At 43.2% G+C, this 22500-nt stretch overlaps 2 protein-coding genes across 9 annotated transcripts in view; one reads left to right on the top strand and one right to left on the bottom strand.

Annotated features, from left to right (window-relative positions):
* LOC105896848 (CSC1-like protein 2) overlaps positions 1–14728 on the top strand; it is a 71320-nt gene extending 56592 nt beyond the window's left edge. For all 4 annotated transcript variants that reach the window (XM_031562502.2, XM_031562505.2, XM_031562504.2 and 1 more), the window contains 5 exons: positions 428–533; positions 6976–7143; positions 7693–7808; positions 8185–8265; positions 8714–14728. In XM_031562502.2, the coding sequence (XP_031418362.1) occupies positions 428–533; positions 6976–7143; positions 7693–7808; positions 8185–8265; positions 8714–8899 (657 nt within the window). In that variant the 3' untranslated portion in view covers positions 8900–14728. The remainder of the gene's footprint in view (positions 1–427; positions 534–6975; positions 7144–7692; positions 7809–8184; positions 8266–8713) is intronic.
* A 1237-nt stretch (positions 14729–15965) lies between these two features.
* The window catches only part of slc29a1b (solute carrier family 29 member 1b), a 29256-nt gene continuing 22721 nt past the window's right edge, over positions 15966–22500 (bottom strand). For all 5 annotated transcript variants that reach the window (XM_031561894.2, XM_012823661.3, XM_031561893.2 and 2 more), the window contains exons 12-13: positions 20447–20646; positions 15966–17942 (exon numbers count right to left, since the gene is read on the bottom strand). In XM_031561894.2, coding sequence (XP_031417754.1) covers positions 17831–17942; positions 20447–20646 — 312 coding nt within the window. In that variant the 3' untranslated portion in view covers positions 15966–17830. The remainder of the gene's footprint in view (positions 17943–20446; positions 20647–22500) is intronic.

Below are 22500 nucleotides of genomic sequence, written 5' to 3'. Positions count from 1 at the left end.
GTTACATGTTGAGTATGTTTTGCTGGTTAAGATTCTTATCATCAGTCACTGCACGTTTTCCCTGATGTTTTTGGTCTCAGCAATGATTGTGAATGAAGGTGTATGTGTCAGCACTGCATGAATTTGTATTCATCTGTGTGTGCGTGCGTTTGTGTCTGCAGTGCGCAACCATATGTTTGTGCTTAAGCGTAATACATTTCTGAATGGGAAGTGTGTGTGTGTGTGTGTGTGTGTGTGTGTGTGTGTGCGTGTTTGTGTGTGTGCGTTTGTCTCTGCAGTGCGCAACCATATGTTTGTGCGTAAGCATAAGACATTTCTGAATGGGGTGTGTGTGTGTGTGTGTGTGTGTGTGTGTGTGTGTGTGTGTGTGTGTGTGTGTGTGTGTATAACATCTCTGACTCCTCCCTCTGTGATGGTGTTTCTCCAGCATCAGGCCTATGAATTCCAGTTTGGCGCCGCCTATGCCTGGATGATGTGTGTCTTCACCGTCGTCATGACGTACAGCATCACATGCCCAATCATAGTTCCCTTCGGTAAGTTTGCCACGCCCCTCTATGCGGCTGCTTCATTCACAGATTGGAGAAAAGGTGACTGAATGAGTGAGTGAGAGAGAGAGAGAAAGAAATAAAGAAAGAGAGTGAAAGAATGATGTACAGAAAGGAGGGAGAGACAATGATGTACAGAAAGGAGAGAGAGAGACTGAGATAAGGATAATGAATGAAAGACAAGAGAGGAATCATATGAAGTAAGAAGAGAGAGGTAGCAAGGGCGAATAAAAGAGTAAGGCAGAGGAAGAATGAGTGAAATGGAGAGGGAGAGGAAGAGAGAAAAAGAGATGGACGTTGCGTTGCTGAAAAATAAAATAAATTGTTGTTGCCTCGGAGGACCCCTGCTGGCAGAATTGATGAATGACAGCTGAGGGAAGAAAAAATCCCTCCCACACAAGATGAAACAAAGCTGAAGAAAAACGCATCTCTCTCTTTCTCTTGCTCTCACACACACACACGCAGGCACAGACACACACACACACACATCCAGGCACAGACACAAACACACACACACACACACACACACACACACACATACACACACAGACACGCAGGCACAGACACACACACACACACACACACACACACACACACACACACACACACACACACACACACACACACACACACACACACACACACACACACACGTAGGCACAGACACACAGGCACAGACACGCACAGACAGAAAGACAGTGCCAGCTATCTCAGCAGGAGAGGCAGGCTCACCCACTCTCCGTGCATATAAATAGCACCAGTGTCTTTTTATACCTCAAGTAATCTAAAAGAGAGAGAGAGAGAGAAAGAAAGAAAGAGACGAGGCAGGAGGTGAAGGTGGGAAAGAGAGAGAGAGAGAAAAGGATGATGTTGCAACAGTGGAAAGAAATGAGAGAGCATTGGAAAGGGAGTGGGTGATTACACACCAGCATCATTTTTGTTTATGTGTCTGAAGTGTTTGTTTGTTTACTTCCCTGGCGTGTTTATGAGCATGTCTGATGTGTGTGTGGCTTTGTGTTGTGTGTAGAAGGAAAGGGCTGAGATGGAAAGAAGGGGTGGAGAGGTGGAAAAAGAGGGGGGTTGTTTTTTTTAAAGACTGATCAACGGAGAAAGAGTTTGTGTGAGAAGGAAGGATAGAGAGAGAGATAGATAGATAGATAGAGAGTGAGAGTGAGAGAAAGAGAGTAAGAGAGAGATTTGTTCTCACCAGTGGGTATGCTGTCTGATTTCTTCCTCCCTGTGACATAACTGTTCACTCTCACTGCTGTCCTGTCACATCACACTTTACACTTAGTCAGTCTTTTTGTCATCTCCTCTCTTTGCCTCAGTCGTCCAAGTCGTCCATTATGCACACCCTCCCTCAACACAGTTCTTATCATTCTGTATCCATCTCCTTTTGTATAAATCTTTCACCATTCTTTCTTTCTTTCACTCACTCTCCCCACCCTCCCTACCCTCCATCCTTTACTACGCATTATAATACCATCTGTAACAGTTTTGTTGAAAAATCCCCCCCCCCATCTCCGTCTCAGTCACTCGTGATCCGCATGCTTGCCTCTCTCGGAGGCCATGACTCATCAGGTTGGCAGCGGGGCCCGTGCTGCAGTCAGTGCCTTACAGAACACTTCCTTCTTCAAAATGCGCTCACAAATAGCCTACCTGTCTGTCTGGCTCAAAGTGTAGATGGAAGAAAAAAACTCAGGAGACACTAGACGTTTTCATTTATTCACCACAGTCAGTTGCATTGGACAAAGTCAAAAGCTTTCTTGTTTTTTTTATATAAATAAAAATAACTTTTGGCACTAAGGCAAAACACTTAAAAGATGGCTACAGGTGCTGGTATCACTGGTATAACACAGTGCCGAAGGGGCAAAATGTGAAACGACACAATTCGACACAAAAACTAGACAAAAGGCATACAAATACAGTTAGAAGACATTTATCCTTTTTTTCGTGTTCAACGTCTGGCATTGACACATAATACAGTACATACACAAATAACATAATGATTGCGAATAAAAGTAAAGTGAAATATTATTATGACTAAGTGACATATAATGCAGTGATCCTTTGCACTTGTATATCATATATGTGTAATAAACGTCAGGTAGATAGCTACCTTTAAAAGCAATAGACAACAGTGAATATTACAAGTATCATTATAAGTAAGTAAATAGACGGGGAATATCGAAAAACAACACATTTAAGTCAGATTTGTTTTGGGAGAGTGGTAGGAAAGCAGTTTTTTCTTTATTTGAATTTTAAACTTAGATTTTGAAGTGGAAAAAAAGTGCCGAGCTAACTTATTTCTCACATAACTAAACTTTTTTTTTGTATAAACATGAATGAGTAAAACATTTGTAACACGCTCGTTTCAGTGATCTCATCTACAGCCGACAGCAAGTGGTAAATGTGGTTAGGGAAAGAATGTCCATACAAAGAAAAAGTGAGTTAGGCCAACTGCAGACCACACCAAACAACAACAAAACATTTATATATATCACAAACAAGCTACCCTGTATATTTTGTTAGTACGTTTTCACACGCTATAGACAATAAAACATCAGCGACATTTAAATATATAAATATTATTTTTGTTATCCTGCACAGCATAACACTGAAAGTATTCTCTGGAAGTGTATCGGTGTCTGTGTTTCAGTCAGGTGTCTTCCGCCGTCGTCGTCGCCCCCTGAAGCACTTGTGCTTGCCTTACAGCCACAGTGTTTTCTGTTGGGTTTGGTTTGTTTTTAGTCAGCAGAAAGGACAGGTAGGTTTCCATGTAAAGGTTTTTGAACTTTTTGCTGCTCAAGCAATACACTATGGGGTCCAGCAGTAAGTCTAGGTAGGCCAGGCACTTCAGGCCGTCGTAAACCTGTAGGGCGATGTCCTTGGCCCTTGGGGAATACTCAGTGCCTCTGCTGACCACCAGAAGCACCATCCTGGAGATGGTGCAGGGAAGGAAGCAGAGCGTGAAGACCAGCATGACGGAGATGACGAGAAACGATGCCCTGCGCAACTTGGTCTTGTCACCCACTGACGTCCTCCGGAGCCGGGCGTGGATCCCCACCGTGCAGAACACGAGGACGACGAACGGCACCAGGTTCTGCGTGAAGAAGACGATCTCGCGGAAGGCGTCGACGACGTTGTCCTCGTCGCTGCACAGGCTGTTGCTCAGAGGTCGGACCATCATGGGAATGGTCAGCGGCAGCAGGAGCAGCCACACCAGGACGGCTATGAGCGGAGAGCGGGTGAGGAACATCCGAGTAGTGTCCCTGCCGGCGTGGACAACCTGGAAGTAGCGGTACACCGAGACCACAGTAAGGAAGGCGATGCTCGCTCCCCGGTTGAGGAAGAGGATGAAGAGCATCGTCCGGAAGACCGCCTCGTTCCCGCTACGCCGTTTGCCGAGCTGGAAGTTGTAGGCCCGCACGGGCAAACAGAAGAGCAGCAGGATGTCGGCGAGCACCAGGTTGAACAGGAAGATGTTACTGGCGTTGGTCTTCCAGAACTTGAGCTTGAAGATGAAGAGATAGATGACGGAGACGTTCAGCGGAAGAGCCAGGATGAACTCCATGAACAGCACGGTCGAGTAGAACACGTAGAGAGGCTTGTTGTGGGCGGTGCAGTTGTCACCCAGGTTGTCACCCTCCTCCATTATGAAAAGCAAGGGAAGGAGAAAAAAAAAACAAGAGAAAAGGATGACAAATTATCCCCTTTTCATAGAAAATATGTAGATATCCTCAAATGGAGACCCAGGTGAACAGGAATACATTTGGTCAACAGCGATAGTCTATTTTCCGAATACATTCGTCGAGCGAGCTCCCGGCACACGTCCTGCCTCAGTGAACCAGACTGGTTTTGTGAGTGAACTACTCGGCTCTGAGCACAGAGTTGTCGTTAAACACTGAGACCTCAGGGCAGACTAGGCACCGCCCCAAGAAGAAGTAAGTCATCACTGGCTGAGTCGACAGACAGCTGATCTCAGGAGAAGTCCCCCTTACAAGATGCATGATGGAAAAAATGCCATTCATGCCGGAGTAACATGTTTGTCATCTGTGGAATACAGTGTCTTGGTGTATATGTTTTTTTTTTTGTTCTTTCTCCATTTCGGGATGGGTCTGTAGAGAATGCAGGTATGCAGTAAATGGAGGTTGGACAGGCCGTTACATGTTCAGCTGTGTGTTTTGAGATGAGTTGGCTATCAGCAAACTTTGAGATTGAGACAATTTATCAGAGACTGTGGAGGCACAAAAACCACAGGAATATGTGCTGGAATGTGACTCCCAGCATAACTAAGGACAACAGCTTAATTTAGTTAATATGTTGGTGCGAGTGCACAATAGCCCGATACCAAGACGTTATTTCTATTAACGTTAGTTACTGGGTCAGGTCGCAAACACACAAACAAACACACAAACAACACACAAACAAACACACACACACACACACACACACACACACACACACACACACACACACACACACACAAAGCTCACTTTGCCAAGACCCACATAAAGACAAACATGTTTGGTAATAAAAATGGCCATTTCTCAACCCCCAGCATTTCATGCAAGACTGACCACACAGGAGCTTCTGTCCTGACACCACCACACTTTCACATGCGTCAAAGCGAGTGACTCAAACACACACACTCATCTCTTTAAGTCAGGCAAGATGGGACAGTCCGCTTTCGAGGAAATGTTATGAAAAAACCACTGCATTTCCACACAGGTTAAAGCCTGTGACTCAAACCTGTCAGCCTGTTCAGACACGCCGAGCCGACATCTTAAAGTCGGACAAGGTGACACAACCCTCTTTTAAGGGAATGTTATGATATCAGAAAAGGTGGAAAAACCAGTTCTGACCAGGCTGACTAAACTCGTGGGTTTGAAGTGTGGGACACACCTCCTTTTATAATGACTTTCTAGATTTTTCTAGTTTTTCTTTTGTCATAGTTGGAATTTCCTGAGTGAATATATACTGCGGTTTAACTGCATAATCCACTGCCTAAGGCATGCTCAGGTGTGTTTACAGGCAATAAATAAGCAAGATCAATGCCCATTGACAGGTAATGCCTATACTAAATGACACACTATTTCTTCAGAAAACTTTGAAAATCTTCTGGTTTTGTAGATTCATGAAAACATGATAGATTAATCAGAAACACAATACATAGTTATATAATACAATTATGTATATTGTCTAAAGTTATCCTAAATGTTAAAAGTTAAAATCCTAAATGTTTAAAGTTATCCTAAATCTTAAATTAAATCTTTTTTTACTACATTCCTTTCATTCCCATGTTATTATTGCTGAAGTATTCTAGAATATAATCATACATGCCACTTTTGCCTCAATGTTTTTAGTTAGGTGAAATAAACAAAAATATCAAGGCATGGCAGACTACCTAAGAGAATGAAAAACAGGCTCGGACTCAGTAGTGTTGTTAACTACGCAGCAAATTGATTTGCCTTTATCTGGTTATATTTGCATTTTGTCTAATGTGATGATATTGTCTGTTTGAAGGCTTTTTTTGTGTGTTAAAGCCAGAAAGCTCTGTTTATTTTTGGCTTGGGATAGCCTTCTGTTAATTTTGTACTATAGGCTTGACATAATCTGCAGAGGATAAAATAAAATCTGCCTCCAAATTAATTGCACTTTCATGGAGACCAAATCTAAGAAGTATCGGTATCGGTACTCGGTATCGGCAAGTACACAAATAAAAATACTCGTACTCGTATCGGTTTGTAAAAAAGTGGTATCGGTGCAACCCTAAATTAAAGGAATGTTTTCACCGTGCTCGCATGAAGACTGTTTGTGGGAGTGTGTCTATGCATGAATCAAGACTGTTTGTGGGAGTGTGTCTGTGCATGTATGCATTCCTATTTGGGGGGATGGACAAACAAGTGAGCCACACCTATTTATACTCTAGCGGGACTCTACTATAAGAAGCTGGCACTTGCTTACTATGTACAGTATCAACATAGATCTTTCTTCAGTACTTTCAAGGAGGGAACCAACCATCCGGTACCGTTCCTGGTAGTCTATTATCATTTTTGACAGACACATAGTGGATTACAATCAAGGACATCTGTGGGCTTCTGCTTGTATGACTGATTATATGTTCATTCATTCTCTCTCTTTCTCAGTGTTACAATCATCCTCTTTCACTGTCCGACACTTTTTGTTTATTCATTTTTTTAAATGTTTTTTTTTTTTTTATTGCTTTGTCTATATAATTTGTAATGCGAACAGTTACAGTACCTGGCTATCCCTTGGTATTTCAACCAGTTGCGCTTCATGTTCTTCAGCACTGTTCTGTACCGTTTGAGCTGCAGGAAAACAGGAATGAGAACAACGTGAAAATGGTTCAGTGGTTAAAATAATACTGTTGACTCAGTCTCCCTCCCTCTCTCTCTCTCCGCTTCAGGTCTGATGCACATGCTCCTGAAGCACCTGGTGGACAGGTACAACATGTACTACGCCTACCTGCCCTCCAAGCTGGATAAGAAGATCCACTCGGGGGCCGTCAACCAGGTGGTGGCTGCCCCCATCCTCTGCCTCTTCTGGCTCCTGTTCTTCTCCACCGTCCGCATAGGTGTGTGTGTGTGTGTGTGTGTGTGTGTGTGTGTGTGTGTGTGTGTGTGTGTGTGTGTGTGTGTGTGTGTGTGTGTGTGTGTGTGTGTGTGTGTGTGTGTGTGTGTGTGTGTGTGTGTGTGTGTGTGTGTGTGTGTGTGTGTGTGTGTGTGTGTGTGTGTGTGAGAGAGAGCATTTGTGTGTGGGTGTGTGAGAGAGAGAGCATTTGTCTGCGTGTGTAAGTGAGAGAGCGATAGAAAGAGCATTTGGGTGTGTGTATAAGTGAGAGAGAGAGAGCATTTGTGAGTGTGTGTGTGAGAGCGAGAGAGAGTGTGTGTGTGAGTACAGCAAGACAGTGTGTGAGTGTCTATGTGAGCATCTGTGTGTGTGTGTGTGTGTGTGTGTGTGTGTGTGTCTGTCTGCTTATTGTTTATGTACCCTCACACATAGACGTTCACCATCTCACCCTAACTTTCTTCTCTCTCTCTCTCTCTCTCTCTCTCTCTCTCTCTCTCTCTCTCTCTCTCCCCCCCCCTTCTCTCTTTTTTTCTTCCTTCTCTCCGTCCCTCAGGGTTCCTGGCACCCACCTCCATGTTTACCTTTGTGGTGCTCATCATCACCATTGTGGTGTGCCTGTCGCACGTCTGCTTCGGACACTTCAAGTACCTGAGCGCGCACAATTACAAGGTACGGCCCAGCCCGCTCACATTACAGTCCCTCTCGTCCAGTTCACCCATCCCTATTGGTGTTTACAATGAATTAGATGTTCAACTCAGTTTAAAGATACATCACCCAGATACTCTTTAGCCAGTCATATCCACCTGCAGGCAGAAGAGTAGGCAGAGGTGGTTAAAGCCATTGTATAAGTGTGTTACGCATGGAAGCTACGCTAAAGGCCTAACTCTTTAATGCCCGTCTGCCCAAATGGCCGCCGATCTTCCCTTCTAGTTACCCCAACACCCTGTCTCCTGCTTTAAGATTTGCCGTAGCACTGGTGGTTCTGAGTCTTTGATTTTCCAGATCATTCTCACGCGCTTTGCCTTGTCTGGGTCGTCTCTTTTAGATCGACACCAAGGACACGGACGCAGACGTAGTGGAAAATGGCAGACCGGTGCGCACATCACCGATCATCAAGACAGCCCAGGTAGGGAATCGAGAGAGATTTGCTTTTGGATTTTCTCTTCTTTCTTTCTTTCTTCCTTCCTTTCTTCCTTCCTTCCAGACCTTGCCACTGCTTTCTTTATTCAGTAGTGTCTGTTTCTCCTCTTTAGTGTACTGCAATCTCTCTCTCTCCCTCCTTCTCTCTCTCCCTCCCTCCCTCTCTCTCTCTCCCTCATTTTCGCTCCCTCTCTCTCTCCCTCCCTCTCTCCCTCCTTCTCTCTCTCTGTCAATCATTCTCTCTGTAATTCAGTCTCTCTTTGTTATTTCCTCTACCTTATAAATCACAAAAGAATAATAAACTTGTTTAAGTTATTTGTTTTTCCCCAATATCTGTCCAATATCTACATCATTTATCTTTTAAAATGTTTCTTTCACTAATATTTACTCTTCTCTGCCCCCTCCCCCCCCCCCCCCCCCCCCCTCCCCCACAGCAACAGTCCTATATCGCCCATGTGCTGCAGGACCCCAATGCAGAGGAGACAGGTGGCGCCAGCGGCGAGGAGGACGGCCAGGGGTCCTCGCAGGACGAGGAGCTGATCAACGGCGGCAACAGCCTGAACGAGGCAGACTTCCAGTCCGGGGAGGACAGTCTCCTCGCCAACGAGGTCCACCACTGACCAGGAAGGAGGAGAAGAGAGATGGAGAGAAGGAAAGAAGACAGGAGAGAGGAAGAGGGGAGAAGACAGCACTGGAGTGATGGAGTGATCCACTGGACGAGGGGGGGGCATCTTGAACCATCGGCACAGATGGAGGGTTTCAAACACAACACCAACATGGAGGCAAGAATGTTCTTGTGCAATTCTTCTGCTACTCAGTCACATGCAAGCACAAAAGCAGTGCACATAAACCACTTCCTCTGACCGATCCTCTCACCTACATTCTCCCAGTAGATTAAACACTAGGGTGTGCATACACACACACAGAGAGAGAGAGAGAGAGAGAGAAGACTGCCTCTACCCTCTGTGCCGCTTGCTGGCCCTGGGCAGACATGCGTTGTGCCGACAGGTCTTGATGACCTCATCATTGTGAGTCGTGAGTGTGAGATTGTTCACTGGAGGCCTTGTGCTGTACTTACTAACTCTCTCATACACACACACACACACACACACACACACACACACACACACACTTTTTATTTATCATGTCAATACTACAGCTGTTGTTTACCCATAGCAAAGTCCAAGCACAACCGCACATAAAACATGAAAGACTCAAACCACAAAGAAAGAAAGAAAAAACTGAAAATCTTTGACTCTCTTCATCCAACTTTATTCATCGCTGTCCAAGTTCTTGTTCTTGTACAGGAACAACGAAAGTCCTTGATGTTCAGGGCAGTTAACCTACTAAAGTCATTCGGCTTGGATGCCACAGAGTAGAGACCCCGGGCAACTTACCCATAAGGCATTGGGAGAAAACATTCAGTCATCTTTCATGAAAACAAATAAATAAATCCATGTGTAAAAACAGAGACAAGGCCTTAGCAGCCATTTTGACTCTAAGCACACAAACAATGAACATTCTCTCATCCTCTGAAGAAAAAGAATGCCTCAAAAATGGACATCACTTCCTCTCAAAAATGAAACTTTTTTGTTGTTTGTTGTTTTGTTTTTGTTTGTTTGTTGGTTTGTTAGCACTCCTGAATCAGTATTTTATTTATCCGTGCTGCTGTACTGGCTATACTTATACAATTGCTATTAACCTTGTGTGTGTGTGTGTGTGTGTGTGTACTGCGTGTGTCTTTGGTTAACCCAGTTTCAGTCTCCTATCAGGCATTCCAAAGGAATGAAAAAGTGCAATAGTGAAGGAGAAGAGAAAGAAGAGCCAAAATGGTGGACCAGGTCACCCAATGAATCTCTGTCTTGTCCCAATCTTCCACCAAGCTTGTCTCCCTCCGATTTAAGGAACTGGTGGTCTTATAATTAGAAAGTCCTCTTCCGACAGAAGATTAACTTAAGTCAGTGTGCCTCTGACGAATGAGGGATCCAAAAGGAAAAGGGACATCGGAGACTGCTTCGTCAGACACAGCTGGCCAGGCTGCCTAGAGACTCGGACTGGAGTGTCCATGGTGGACGTCCGTATGTCCTAAGGGACAAGCTGTAGTCAGCACACATGACTATAGTCAGAATCGTTCTCGATATAAATTGAACAGCCCACCTCTGTTTCCCTCCACTTCTCCTGTCTGATCCCCCATGGATATTGCTCTAGTCATCTCAGTGTTTATCAGTGTTGTGTCGACCCTACCATTCCTAACGACTGTAGCTGGATTTCACTTCTGACTTCCTCCTGAGTCTACCACAACATTTGATTTAGACTGAAGAAGAAACAACAAAAACATAGACATTTTGACATTCAAAACAGTACTTTAACAAACCAAACAATGCCCTGCTGAAGTCATAAGAACTACATGTGTTCATTCTTCTTGGGCCACAGGCTGGTCTCCATGAATGGAGTAAAAAAAAAAAAAAACCTTTCTTTGAAAAAAAAAAAAAAATAGTATTTTGCATTTTCTGTGATTATATCTGTTGCTGGTTGATGTAACCACCACGTCCGGGTTCAAGCAAGGCTGTCACACTTAACCCTGTGATGGGATTCAAGAAAGCACATTAAACTTCGTGGTACTGACGTTTCTCTGCATAGTTTATTCTGCGGTTCAAATATTAACCACGACAAGAAATCCACAAAATACATCTGGTGCTCTAAATCATTGACTTAACACCTAACGCTTGGAGCTGCCCGTTAACACACATACATTTCCAAAAGAAACACAACAGCAAGAGACACTTTATTCACTATCTGATACACAAACAAAACCCATTATGGAAATAAAATGTAGAATACAACACATTAATTAACAACCAAACCCATGTTAACTGTCCCTGCTTAGTCTCAGCTTACACTGCTTGACCTAAAACGCAGCCCTCTTGTTCATGAACTGGATTTGTTTAATGCATGGGACCATATTACGGACCTTTTGTCTTTTGTGACAACTTGTGATTATGAACGGCATGATTTGCCCAGCCGTTGATCGACCGTTACACCGACTACTGCTTTAGATACTAACTCATTTGGCCGACAACTTATCATTTCATCATCATGGTAGGCGCACGATTCAGTCACTCAAGTCTATTCAATGGTCGGGGCTAATCCCCTAGCCTTAGCACCTAGCGCCATTAAGCATTTCTCAACAAAGATGTTTTTTTTTTTTACATGAAAAACATAATTTTTAAACGCACAGTCTTCAATAAACCTCTTTGACGCGCTACTGGCTCCTAAGCTAGCACATTGGTGTGAAGAATGCACATGAATTTTCAAAACTGTGATGGGATTCAAGAACGCACATTAAACGCCATGGGGCTGACTTTTCACTGCACAGTTTATTCTGCATTAAAGCCATTATTCACGTCCTGTTCCCATCACACCCCAGAAGTGCCCCCTAGTGGCCTGGATAGTCACCTCCATGAATGATTTAAATCGTATTGTTCACAGTAAAAATCAAATCAAACGAATCAAAAGCGGTGTCTTTTGAGAATAACATTTTTCTACTTAGCCCTCATTTAACACCCTTCTACAGTGACAGGCGGGGACAAGTAAACCGAAAGAGACAAAGATTTGTCGGTTTCGCTGTACTCCTAGCTCGTGTAGACTTCATCAAGCTAGTAATCGTTCAAGACGTACTCCCACAACTGCCACTTCCCTGTGGACTCCACTAACTGCCTGTCTGGACTGTGAGGTAGAGAGGGTGGTGGAGTTGACGGTCGGGGCAAGACAAAGACTCACTCACATTTGGCGATGACACGATGTCACTGAGTTTTTGTGGTGACATGTTCTGTGTAGCAAAGACTGATGCATTGAGGGATTTCTCAATACTGATGGATTCACAACAGTTTAGGCTTGGCTGTTGAAGTCCAGTTTCCATTCTTGTGCAAGTCTAAAGATTTTGATTTAAAAATGGCAAAAAAATGTATTAAAAAAAAATAATAATGTTTTAAAATGAAATTGTGAGTAATCACGTTGTGCTTGACAATGTTTGTCAGCTGGTGCCTGTTGTTTTTTTTTTTTCTTCTATTTTTTCCCTTTTTGTTTTTTTTTTTATATGAAGAGATAGACAGGATTGTTGCAGGTAGTTTATTATGAAGGAAATGAAGAGTGTGCTTTTCTGACTGGTTAGAAGATGTCTGTTGGCACAAACTTAGGCCTGTCCTTAAAAGTATTTGTTTGTCTTCACAATCAGCGGCACATCGGAGACAAAGAGATTTCACGCACCTACGGGAAAACCTTTTTATGTAACCGTAGAATCAAAAGAGGTGTTAGAGAGCAACTTTATCAAACTGTTGTGTCACGATGTGTGTGTGAGGGTGAGAGAGAGAGAGAGAAATTGCTAGTTAGACATGTAGGTAATTCTGTAGCCTTGTGATGAAAGTCCTTCAAACGGCAGTTGAAGGACAGAGAACAGTATTGTGTTGACAGAGCCAATGATTAGCTAAGCTTCAGGCTGATTCTGTTCATTAAGTTGAGGCGTTGTTGTAACAGCTACTGTTTTTATTATTATGGAGGGATGCTGAACCATGTCATTGTGCACTCATGTCAGTTGTGACCACGTGACCACATTTGTTTTGCCAAAACAAAGAAGCTGCCTCCAGTCCCCGAGGCCCAAGCTATTTTCACACCAGCTGGTGCAGAAGAGGGATATAACCGATGTGTGTACAGGCTATGCATTTGTACTCGTAACGAGACGTAGACGTGAGGCTACAAAGGACATTGAGTGATTTTTGTTTTTTTTTGGAACTTTATGTCACTGAAACTCTGTGGCTGCAGCAGACGCCAACACACTTCTGTATACAGGTTAGTACCAGTGAAGGTCCGCTAGAGGGCGCTGAATACATGCTTGTTCTTTTATGTACCACTGCTGTTAAGTGTTGCTGAGGATAAATGCCTCGCTGAAAAGCTGTGAAGGTTTATAGTAAAAGGATGTTTTACTGACCCGCTCAAGGAACATGCAATATTCCCAAAAGGGTAGCTGCCTCCGGGACGGACTTGGCCCAGTTTAGGGCCAGACTCGCTCCTTAACCGGCTGCTACCTTAGTTGATAGTTGTGGATTCAGCAGATACAGGTACCATTCAGCACAGTGACTTCTTGAACAGTCTCAGGTGTCGTGTATTTTCATTGAAATGTTTACATCTCAGTGTTCTTTCATTTGTTTTTGTTGTTTTATATTTGTGTGTGGATGTGATGTGCTTTTTTTATGTTTGGAGACACCACAAAGCTAAACTATGAAAGCTGTAGCTACGTGTGCTGCTGTTGGCACCAGCTGTGTAAAATCAGATACCATGCTTCAATGTAAATCTGCTCTTTTGTAGTTTATTGTAGCCGTGTCAGTGTCGTAGCTACGTGCTGGAGACCTTCAAGCGGATATGTGTCTTAGTTCATCCGTTTTGTTTTTCCTTTATCTGTTTGACTATTTCTCCAGTGGCCGGCCGCTCACATTCACTTAATGTACCTCATCCTAATTGTGCACACAGATATGGATTTACTAGCTTTGAACATTGGTTTTTTTATTATTATTATTATTATTATTATTATTATGATTATTTCTCATAGTTCTATATCTTTCCAGAGGGCTGATTTCTAGTCTCTCAAGAAGATTACAGCTGCTCTGCTACTGAGCAGTACATATAACTTGTGATTTTTTTCCTTTTCCTTTACCTGACAGAAATATATAGGAGCCAATGTCTATTTGAAGTAGCCTTTGAGACTGAAATATGGCAGGTGAGCAGAGGTGGCAAGGTTATTTATCGTCCTCAAGACTGACTGGATTGTTGGTTTTTTTTTATCGCAGTTCATCACTCTTTCTTCCTCTCTTTCTTTTCTTGTCTATTTTTGCTTGTTACTTTAAAACCATTGTTTGGGCGTTGAAGCTGTGAAGTAAAGAATGTCTTTTAGCCCAGGATAAATGGGGAAACATCAATGGGCCTAGCCTACTGAGAAATAAGAACCAGCATTGGTTTGGTAAGATTTGAAATGAGTGGCTGTTAATACCTTTGTACATACCCTGCACTGCCGCGCTATCAGAGCAAGGCAAATGGTAGTGTGATACATAGGACGTATGTACAGTTTTTAAGACATCGGTTTGGACGTCTGAGTCGATGTGTAAACTAGGGCCACATTTTGTCTCTACAATTCTATGCTAACGTTTATGCTAGCTTCCCACTAAACGTGCTGTAGGAAATCTAGTAGTTCAATTTAATGCTGTAGATTTGTTGGGCTGTGTGTATGTATGAGGGTGTTACGTATGTGTGTGTGTGTGTGTGTGTGTGTGTGTGTGTGTGTGCGCGTGCGTGTGTTTTATGTGTGTTATTTATTTTACCTTTTGGTCCAAAGGTTGTCTTTATGGTGAAAACATTTGTCAAACTCAGTTCCTTGAATAAAAATGGTATTCATCCTTAAAGGTTGTGCCTGTCTTTAAATTAAAGTCTTTGGGTTTTAGGGCGTACTGCCACCACCACCACCACCACCCAGCCACTCCCCACACCCCTTGTCACTGTGGAACATCAAGGGCAACAGGCCAAACAGAGGGCACTGCCCCTCAAGACTGACCATGTCACGTGATCACTCATAGTGCAGATGTCCCTAAAATCCACATTCGTATCAGAGGTTTAAAAATATCTGGAACACTACAGAGGATTCCAAAGGTGTCGTGCTCTTAGGTAGTAACACCTGGAACACTACAGAGGATTCCAGAGGTGTAGCGTTCTTCTTAGGTAGTAACACCTGGAACACTACAGAGGATTCCAAAGGTGTAGTGTTCTTAGGTAGTAACACCTGGAACACTACAGAGGATTCCAGAGGTGTAGCGTTCTTCTTAGGTAGTAACACCTGGAACACTACAGAGGATTCCAAAGGTGTAGTGTTCTTAGGTAGTAACACCTGGAACACTACAGAGGATTCCAGAGGTGTAGTGTTCTTCTTAGGTAGTAACACCTGGAACACTACAGAGGATTCCAAAGGTGTAGTGTTCTTAGGTAGTAACACCTGGAACACTACAGAGGATTCCAGAGGTGTAGTGTTCTTCTTAGGTAGTAACACCTGGAACACTACAGAGGATTCCAAAGGTGTAGTGTTCTTAGGTAGTAACACCTGGAACACTACAGAGGATTCCAGAGATGTAGTGTTCTTCTTAGGTAGTAAGGGCGGATAAAACCGAGAGGCAGCAAAGGAAATGGAAGCCTTAACGAAGTTCTAGCCAGGAGACTCTAATGCTATGACATTCCTTCATGCATTGCTCCTGTCCAAAGCCTACCTTAAACACCTACCTTCTGGGCTGCTGTCGTTGTGCTGTCAGATTCGGTCTCCTGAGTCGTTATGGTAGAATTGCATTGCACTCTACATATCAGTGTGTGAATTTTGGGGTGCACATGTCCAGTCATTCAATGAAGATGCAGTTATAACTTGGTACATAAATCCTGTTTTGCAGGGATTTGTGTGTGTTTGTGTGTGTTTTGCATTGCACTCTACACACCTGTGTGTGAATTTTGGGGTGCACATGTCCAGTCATTCAATGAAGATGCAGTTATAACTTGGTACATAAATCCTGTTGAGGATTTGTCATTACTGGCCTGTCACGGATGTGCTACCTCACCATTCAGTAAAGCAACAGACTTGCGTTGATAAAATACCAGAGACTGTTTTTAAAAATACACAAGTCTTTTATTTGTCAATATGCTTCACAATACAGATTAGTTTATGCACATGTGTTATTGACATCACATAAATGATGGGGGGAAAGCCATACGTCAACTGTGCTTGCCGTTAAAAACATAAACAAGTCCAGAAGTTTTGAAAATAATCATGAAATGCAAAGTTTGTATCCAGAATGCCTCATATAAGATCGAGGTAGTCGGTATGACACATAAACAAACACTTTTGCACCCTTCACCTAGCTATCCTGGAACAAACAAACAAACAAACCAAGCTGTTTTACAAGTACTGAGCCCTCTGCACACCCTGTGACCTGAAGGACTTCACAGAAGATTGAAGGACACACTGAGCGCATGTCCTTCATATTGTTTTGAGATTACAGATAGTGATCACTACCTTTAATTTACCTGCATAAAACTGACCCTGTCAGCACTGTTTGAAAACTAAATCAGTTATACATAAGTTGCTTTTGTCACAGAATGTATGTGATACGTTTTAAAACAAAATATTGTGCACATTTGTGACAAAGCAACCAAAAACACACTAATGTGTATTGAGCATCACATTTCTAGAAAATTTGGTAATGTACAATGAAAGTAAAAAATAAAAAAGTAAAATTTTCTTTTGCATACGTTTTAAGTATGAATTACTAATAATACTGGTAATTAACATGTGGCTTTCCAGTGTTATCTGTTGCAAGACACTAAATGCTTTCAAGGCTACAACAACATTAATAATATGACTATAGAGTTTCTGTTGCTTGAGTAATGCATATGCAATATACACACACACACACACACACACACAAATATATATTTGTGTGTGTGTGTGTGTGTGTGTGTGTGTGTGTGTATTGCATATGCATTACTTACATACATACATACATTATCTGGCAACTAAGAATTAAAGGTGCCGTATGGAGGATTTAGGGTGATCTCCTAGCAGAAAAAAGGATTATAGTATTTATAATTGTGTTTCCATTAGTGTATAATCACCTGTAACTATGATTCGTTGTGTTTTCATTGGCTTACAATGAGTCCTTCATATATTCATAGGCAGCAGGTCCTCTCCCACGGAGTTCGCCATGTTCGCCTGTGCCACCATGTTTCTACAGTAGCCCAAAATGTAAAAAAAAAAAAAAAAACACTGCTACTGGAGAGTGCTTTTTGCGGTTTTTTTTTCATGGCACCTGACGGCCACCATAGCTTCTCCTACACGCTTGAAAAGGGAGAAGTATTCAGTCGGTGGCAATCTGCAGCCTTACCATAGATGCCACTAAATCCTACATAATGTGCCTTTAAGTGTTACATTTTATAGCGTATATATGCCAATGAATAGACTGCTTGTATAAAATATTTGACAAAGGATACTTTGGCATTATATAATCTGATGGCCATATTAGACTATCAAAATCAGACATGGCTGCAGTGTTCTGCTGGCAGTGGGCATGGGCAGTGGGCAGTGCTGTTGAACTGAGGGCATCCCGGAGCCTTTGCAGCTCTCCCCCCTCAGTGTCCTGGAAGAAACTATTCAGCGATTCTGGGATTGCTGAACATAGATGTTATTAGAAAATACTACACATGTGGGGGAGGGGTCGTGGTGGTGTGTGTGGGTGTGGGTGTGTGTGTGTGTGTGGGGGGGGGTTGTTTTGTGCGTACGTGCTGAGGATTCATGATAGACACACAGAGTGAATGTTCTGATACCGTCCGAGGTTGAGTTGAATGACAATGTTTGATTTTGTCTGCGTGTGAGTGTGTCTGTGTCTGTGTGTGTGTGGTCGTGTGTGTGTGTGTGTGTGTGTGTGTGTGTGTGTGTGTGTGTGTGTGTGTCTGTCTGTCTGTGTGTTGAGGAGTTAGACTAGGCCTCTGGTCAGGAAGGACAGGCCCGCTCCGAAAGCCAGACCCAGAGACAGGAAGAAGGCCATGATGGATCCAGCCGTCTCCGCCTCATGAGAAGGTACTTTCCTGTGGAGGGAAAGAGAGACGGAGAGACAGAGAGAGAGAGAGAGAGAGAGAGGGAAAGAGAGATGGAGAGCGAGAGAGAGAGAGAGAGACGGAGAGGGAGAGAGAGAGAGAGAGAGGGACGGAGAGAGAGAGAGATGGAGAGAGAGACGGAGAGAGAGAAAGAGATATGGAATAAAGTGAGGAGAACAAAAGCAGGAAAAGAGGTTAGAGGCACTTAACCCTTTAATGTGTTTAACTTATGACGTTCAGTGAATTCTTACTTGACAACTAAACATTAAACTGAAGGACACCTTGCAACAGCATGTAATTACGTAAACAAATGCATTCCACTTATGAGTTAGTTAGTTAACAAAATAATACTATAGGACATAATACAATACAAAATAATACTATATACATTCTCCACATCACTCCATATTCTATGGAGAAAGTCCATATGATTCATATGTTCATTTTTTTTATATAGTAAAAGTGTGTTAACACTGACCTACCTTTCATGATAAAGGGCGTTAAGACATTTTACCACAGATTTATAATGCAAGTATTGTACATGATGAGTGGGATTCCTAAATGTTTTCTTAGATACCTTTTATAAATGGGCTATATTGTACAACACAAACATAGATTACACACACACACACAAATTATCATTAATCAATTATACTAAACTCCCACCCCCCCGATGCCCACTTACCTACCCATACACACATACAATTGAGGTCAGAAGTTTACATACACTCACACTTAAACCTAGACATTAAAAGTAAAAATGTACGTATTTAGCTTTTAATTCACAAGATCAGAATTCCAGTGGGTCAAAAGTTTACATACACCAAGTTCACTGTCTCTTTAAGCAGCCTGGAAGCTTCCTAAAACTGATGTCATGACTTTAGAAGCTTCAGATTCTTCCTCAGAAGCTTCAGATAGGCTAACTGCCATTATTGGGAGTCAGAAACGAGTGTCCTTTTGCTTATCTTGTCTAAGTCTGGTTTCTTCTGAGGAGCTACTTCCAAACATTTTGAGTTACCGCGTTCATCTGTACAAACAATATTACACAAATATAAACACCACGGGACCACACAGCCATCACATACACACACGCACATGCACACGCACACGCACACGCACACGCACACGGACACGGACACGCACACACACACACACACAGACACACACACACACCACAGAACCACACAGCCATCACTCACACATACATACATGCACACACACACACACACACACACACACCACAGAACCACACAGCCATCACTCACACATACATACATGCACACACACACACACACTCTCACACACACACACACAACACACACACACACACCCACGGGACCACACAGCCATCACTCACACATACACACACTCACACACACACACACACACTCACACAGACACACACCCAAACACACCACAGAACCACACAGCCATCACTCACACATATACACACACACACACACACACACACAACACACACACACAAACACACACCACAGGACCACACAGCCATCGCATTGTTCAGGAGGGAGAGGTGTACTGTAGAGATGACCTTATTTTGATGCGAAAGATTCAAAAGCATCCAAGGACAACAGTCAAAGACCTGGTAACTGGGGTTCAGGCCCTGGGCTCTCTAAAGCGCCTTGAGACGATTTTATTGTTTTGTCGCTATATAAGTACAATTTTATTGAATTTAATTAAATTGATTTGAATTGGTAAAGTTGATGGAGGTAACTAGTACAAAAGTATCTCCATCCACAGTAAAGAAAGTGCTGTGTCATCATAACCTAAAGTATCTCCATCCACAGTAAAGAAAGTGCTGTGTCATCATAACCTAAAGTATCTCCATCCACAGTAAAGAAAGTGCTGTGTCATCATAACCTAAAGTATCTCCATCCACAGTAAAGAAAGTGCTGTGTCATCATAACCTGAGAGGCCTCTCCCCAAGGAGGAAGCCAGTTTTCAGGTGAGCACTCTGACAAAGATCTTTCCTTTGTGGAAACCCTGTCCTTAAAAAGCGGGTTCATGCTAGGAGGCAAAAAAGCCTGATTCAGTTGCACAAGATCTGCCAGGTGGAACGGGCCAAAATTCCTGTTGTGTGAAGCGTGTGTAAAACACTCTGCCAAGCTTTTGATCCAAGTTACACAATTTAAAGACAGTGCTAGTAAATATTAACAATGTTTATACTTTTGATCCCTCTGAGAATGTGATAAAATAAATAAAAACTTAAAGTAAAACACCTCTCTGCTATTATTCTGGAGTAGTGGTACCAACTGAATAGTGGGAATATAATGACATTTTTGGAATTGTGAAAAACAGTGTGAATAAACTTCAACTGACCTCAACTGTACACACACATAGACAATTACACACACACACTGCAGCGTCTCTAAGACCAATATGGACCACAAACCAGTACCAAACCAGTACCCTCTAAAGGTACACACACACACACAGACACACACACACATACACCCACACACACTGATACTCACTTGGGCCCGAAGCACATGCAGAGACTGGCCAGGTAGCCATTGGAGAAGGCAAAGAAGATCATGAAGACGATGAACCAGGCGTCGTGGTGGAAGTAGACGGGCAGGTGGTAGCGGGGCTGCACGTTACACAGCATGAAGAGAGGCACGAAAATCACACGGGCCAACAGCAGCCCCGGCAACAGCTTACTGTCCTTACCAGGCTAGAGAGAGAGAGCGAGAGAGAGAGAGAGAGAGAGAGAGAGAGAGAGAGGGGGAGAGAGAGAGAGAGGAGAGAGAGAGAGAGTGAGAGAGGGAGAGAGAGAGAGAGAGGGAATCCTTCATATATTTTCAAAGCCTACAACCTACACGTGTCTTTGTATTATGATTTCCCTAAAATGAAAAGTATGTACTAATAGTATTTACAAAAACTCATAGCCTATAATTTATGTCCTGTGTGTTCTATGCATGGAATACTTGTATGCATTGTTGGAAGTGAGAGAAAATCAATCATAACCAGAAAATGTAGGTTGACAAAATTAAATTCCACAGCAGATGCACGTTTTTTTTTTTTCTCTCTCATTATGATTTCAGGATGCTAACCCATATGTGTCCAGATGGCTGACACAACACTTGTGGGGAGGACTTTTAATTTCTGCATCTGGATCACAATCCTGTGGGTGGAAATGAGGATAATGCGGGAAGAATGTGGAAAAGCATCCCATAAAAGCAGCCGGAGACTCACCAGAAACACCAATCCACCAGATCTTTAAACAACCTGCAGTCCTCAGCCAAGTTTAAGTCTTGTCTTAAGTTTAAGTCTCAAGTCTTTTAAGTCTTGTCTTAGGTCTTAAGTTTAAGTGTGCTGTATGCATAATGTGCGTGTATGCACTGCTGGAAGCACTCAAATCCATCATAAATCTCTCAGAACTGTAAAATTGAAGTTGAGAAACTAGATCTCCAGCCAATTTTATTTTAATTTATTTATTTATTGCGCAACACCAGATGCACTGAGGCAGCTGATTTCCCTTCCTTGTGGTGAACCTGGACTCGGTGCACATCCTCTGGGTGGAATGAGAGGAATGTGCCAGTGAAGGAGGGATGCAGGGAGTCCAGAAGGGGAGTGAGTCCTCATCCCAGAAAACCTCACGTCTGAACACCATCACAACATCACAATCCCCCCCCCCCCCCCCAAACACACAAACACACACACAACCCCCCCCCCCCCAAACACCCACACACACCCCCACCACCACATTCAGTACAGAAGCCAACTCTCAATGCCAGCAGTCAGAGATCCCACTCCCTTCCCCAGCGGATATATTTACAACCCCCTAGTCCAGCCTCCTGTCTTACACTCTGATATGTCGGGGCGTGTTTGCTCAGAGCTGGCTACGTTCCGATCTGTACTCGATAACCGAGGTTTGTTCCCACACATCTGTGACTGCGGCGAACACGAGCACCTGTGCGTGATTATTTTCGCTTGGTGTAGCTGGAGAGATGAGAGGTAACGTTCCGCCATGTAGCCATTTGATATGTTCCAGAGCTGCATTTTTCATGCCTCGCAATCTGGGATGTTCTAGCACAACTGACAGCTCTGACGGATTGATGCCGTGGGGTGGGAACTCACGAGCAAAACAGTGAGGGAAAGGGCCCAGAGGCCAAGTAAGGTTAAGGCTGAATATGGGGTTGTGCATAGTGTTGCTGTAGTGTTGCTGTAGCCTAACCCAACAGTAAGGTTAAGGCTGAATATGGGTTTGTGCATAGTGTTGCTGTAGTCTAACCCGACAGTAAGGTTAAGGCTGAATATGGGTTTGAGCATAATGTTGCTCTACTGTCTAACCCGACAGTAAGGTTAAGGCTGAATATGGGTTTGTGCATAGTGTTGCTGTAGTCTAACCCGACAGTAAGGTTAAGGCTGAATATGGGTTTGTGCACAATGTTGCTGTTCTATCTAACTCAACAGTCATGTCTCATGTTAAGGCTGAATATGGGTTTGTGTATAATGTTGCTGTAGTCTAACCTGACAGTAAGGTTAAGGCTGAATATGGGTTTGAGCATAATGTTGCTGTTCTGTC

The sequence above is a fragment of the Clupea harengus genome, chromosome 24 (assembly GCF_900700415.2).
Source record: "Clupea harengus chromosome 24, Ch_v2.0.2, whole genome shotgun sequence".
Classification (NCBI taxonomy): domain Eukaryota; kingdom Metazoa; phylum Chordata; class Actinopteri; order Clupeiformes; family Clupeidae; genus Clupea; species Clupea harengus.
This window is presented reverse-complemented; position numbering and strand designations above follow the sequence as displayed.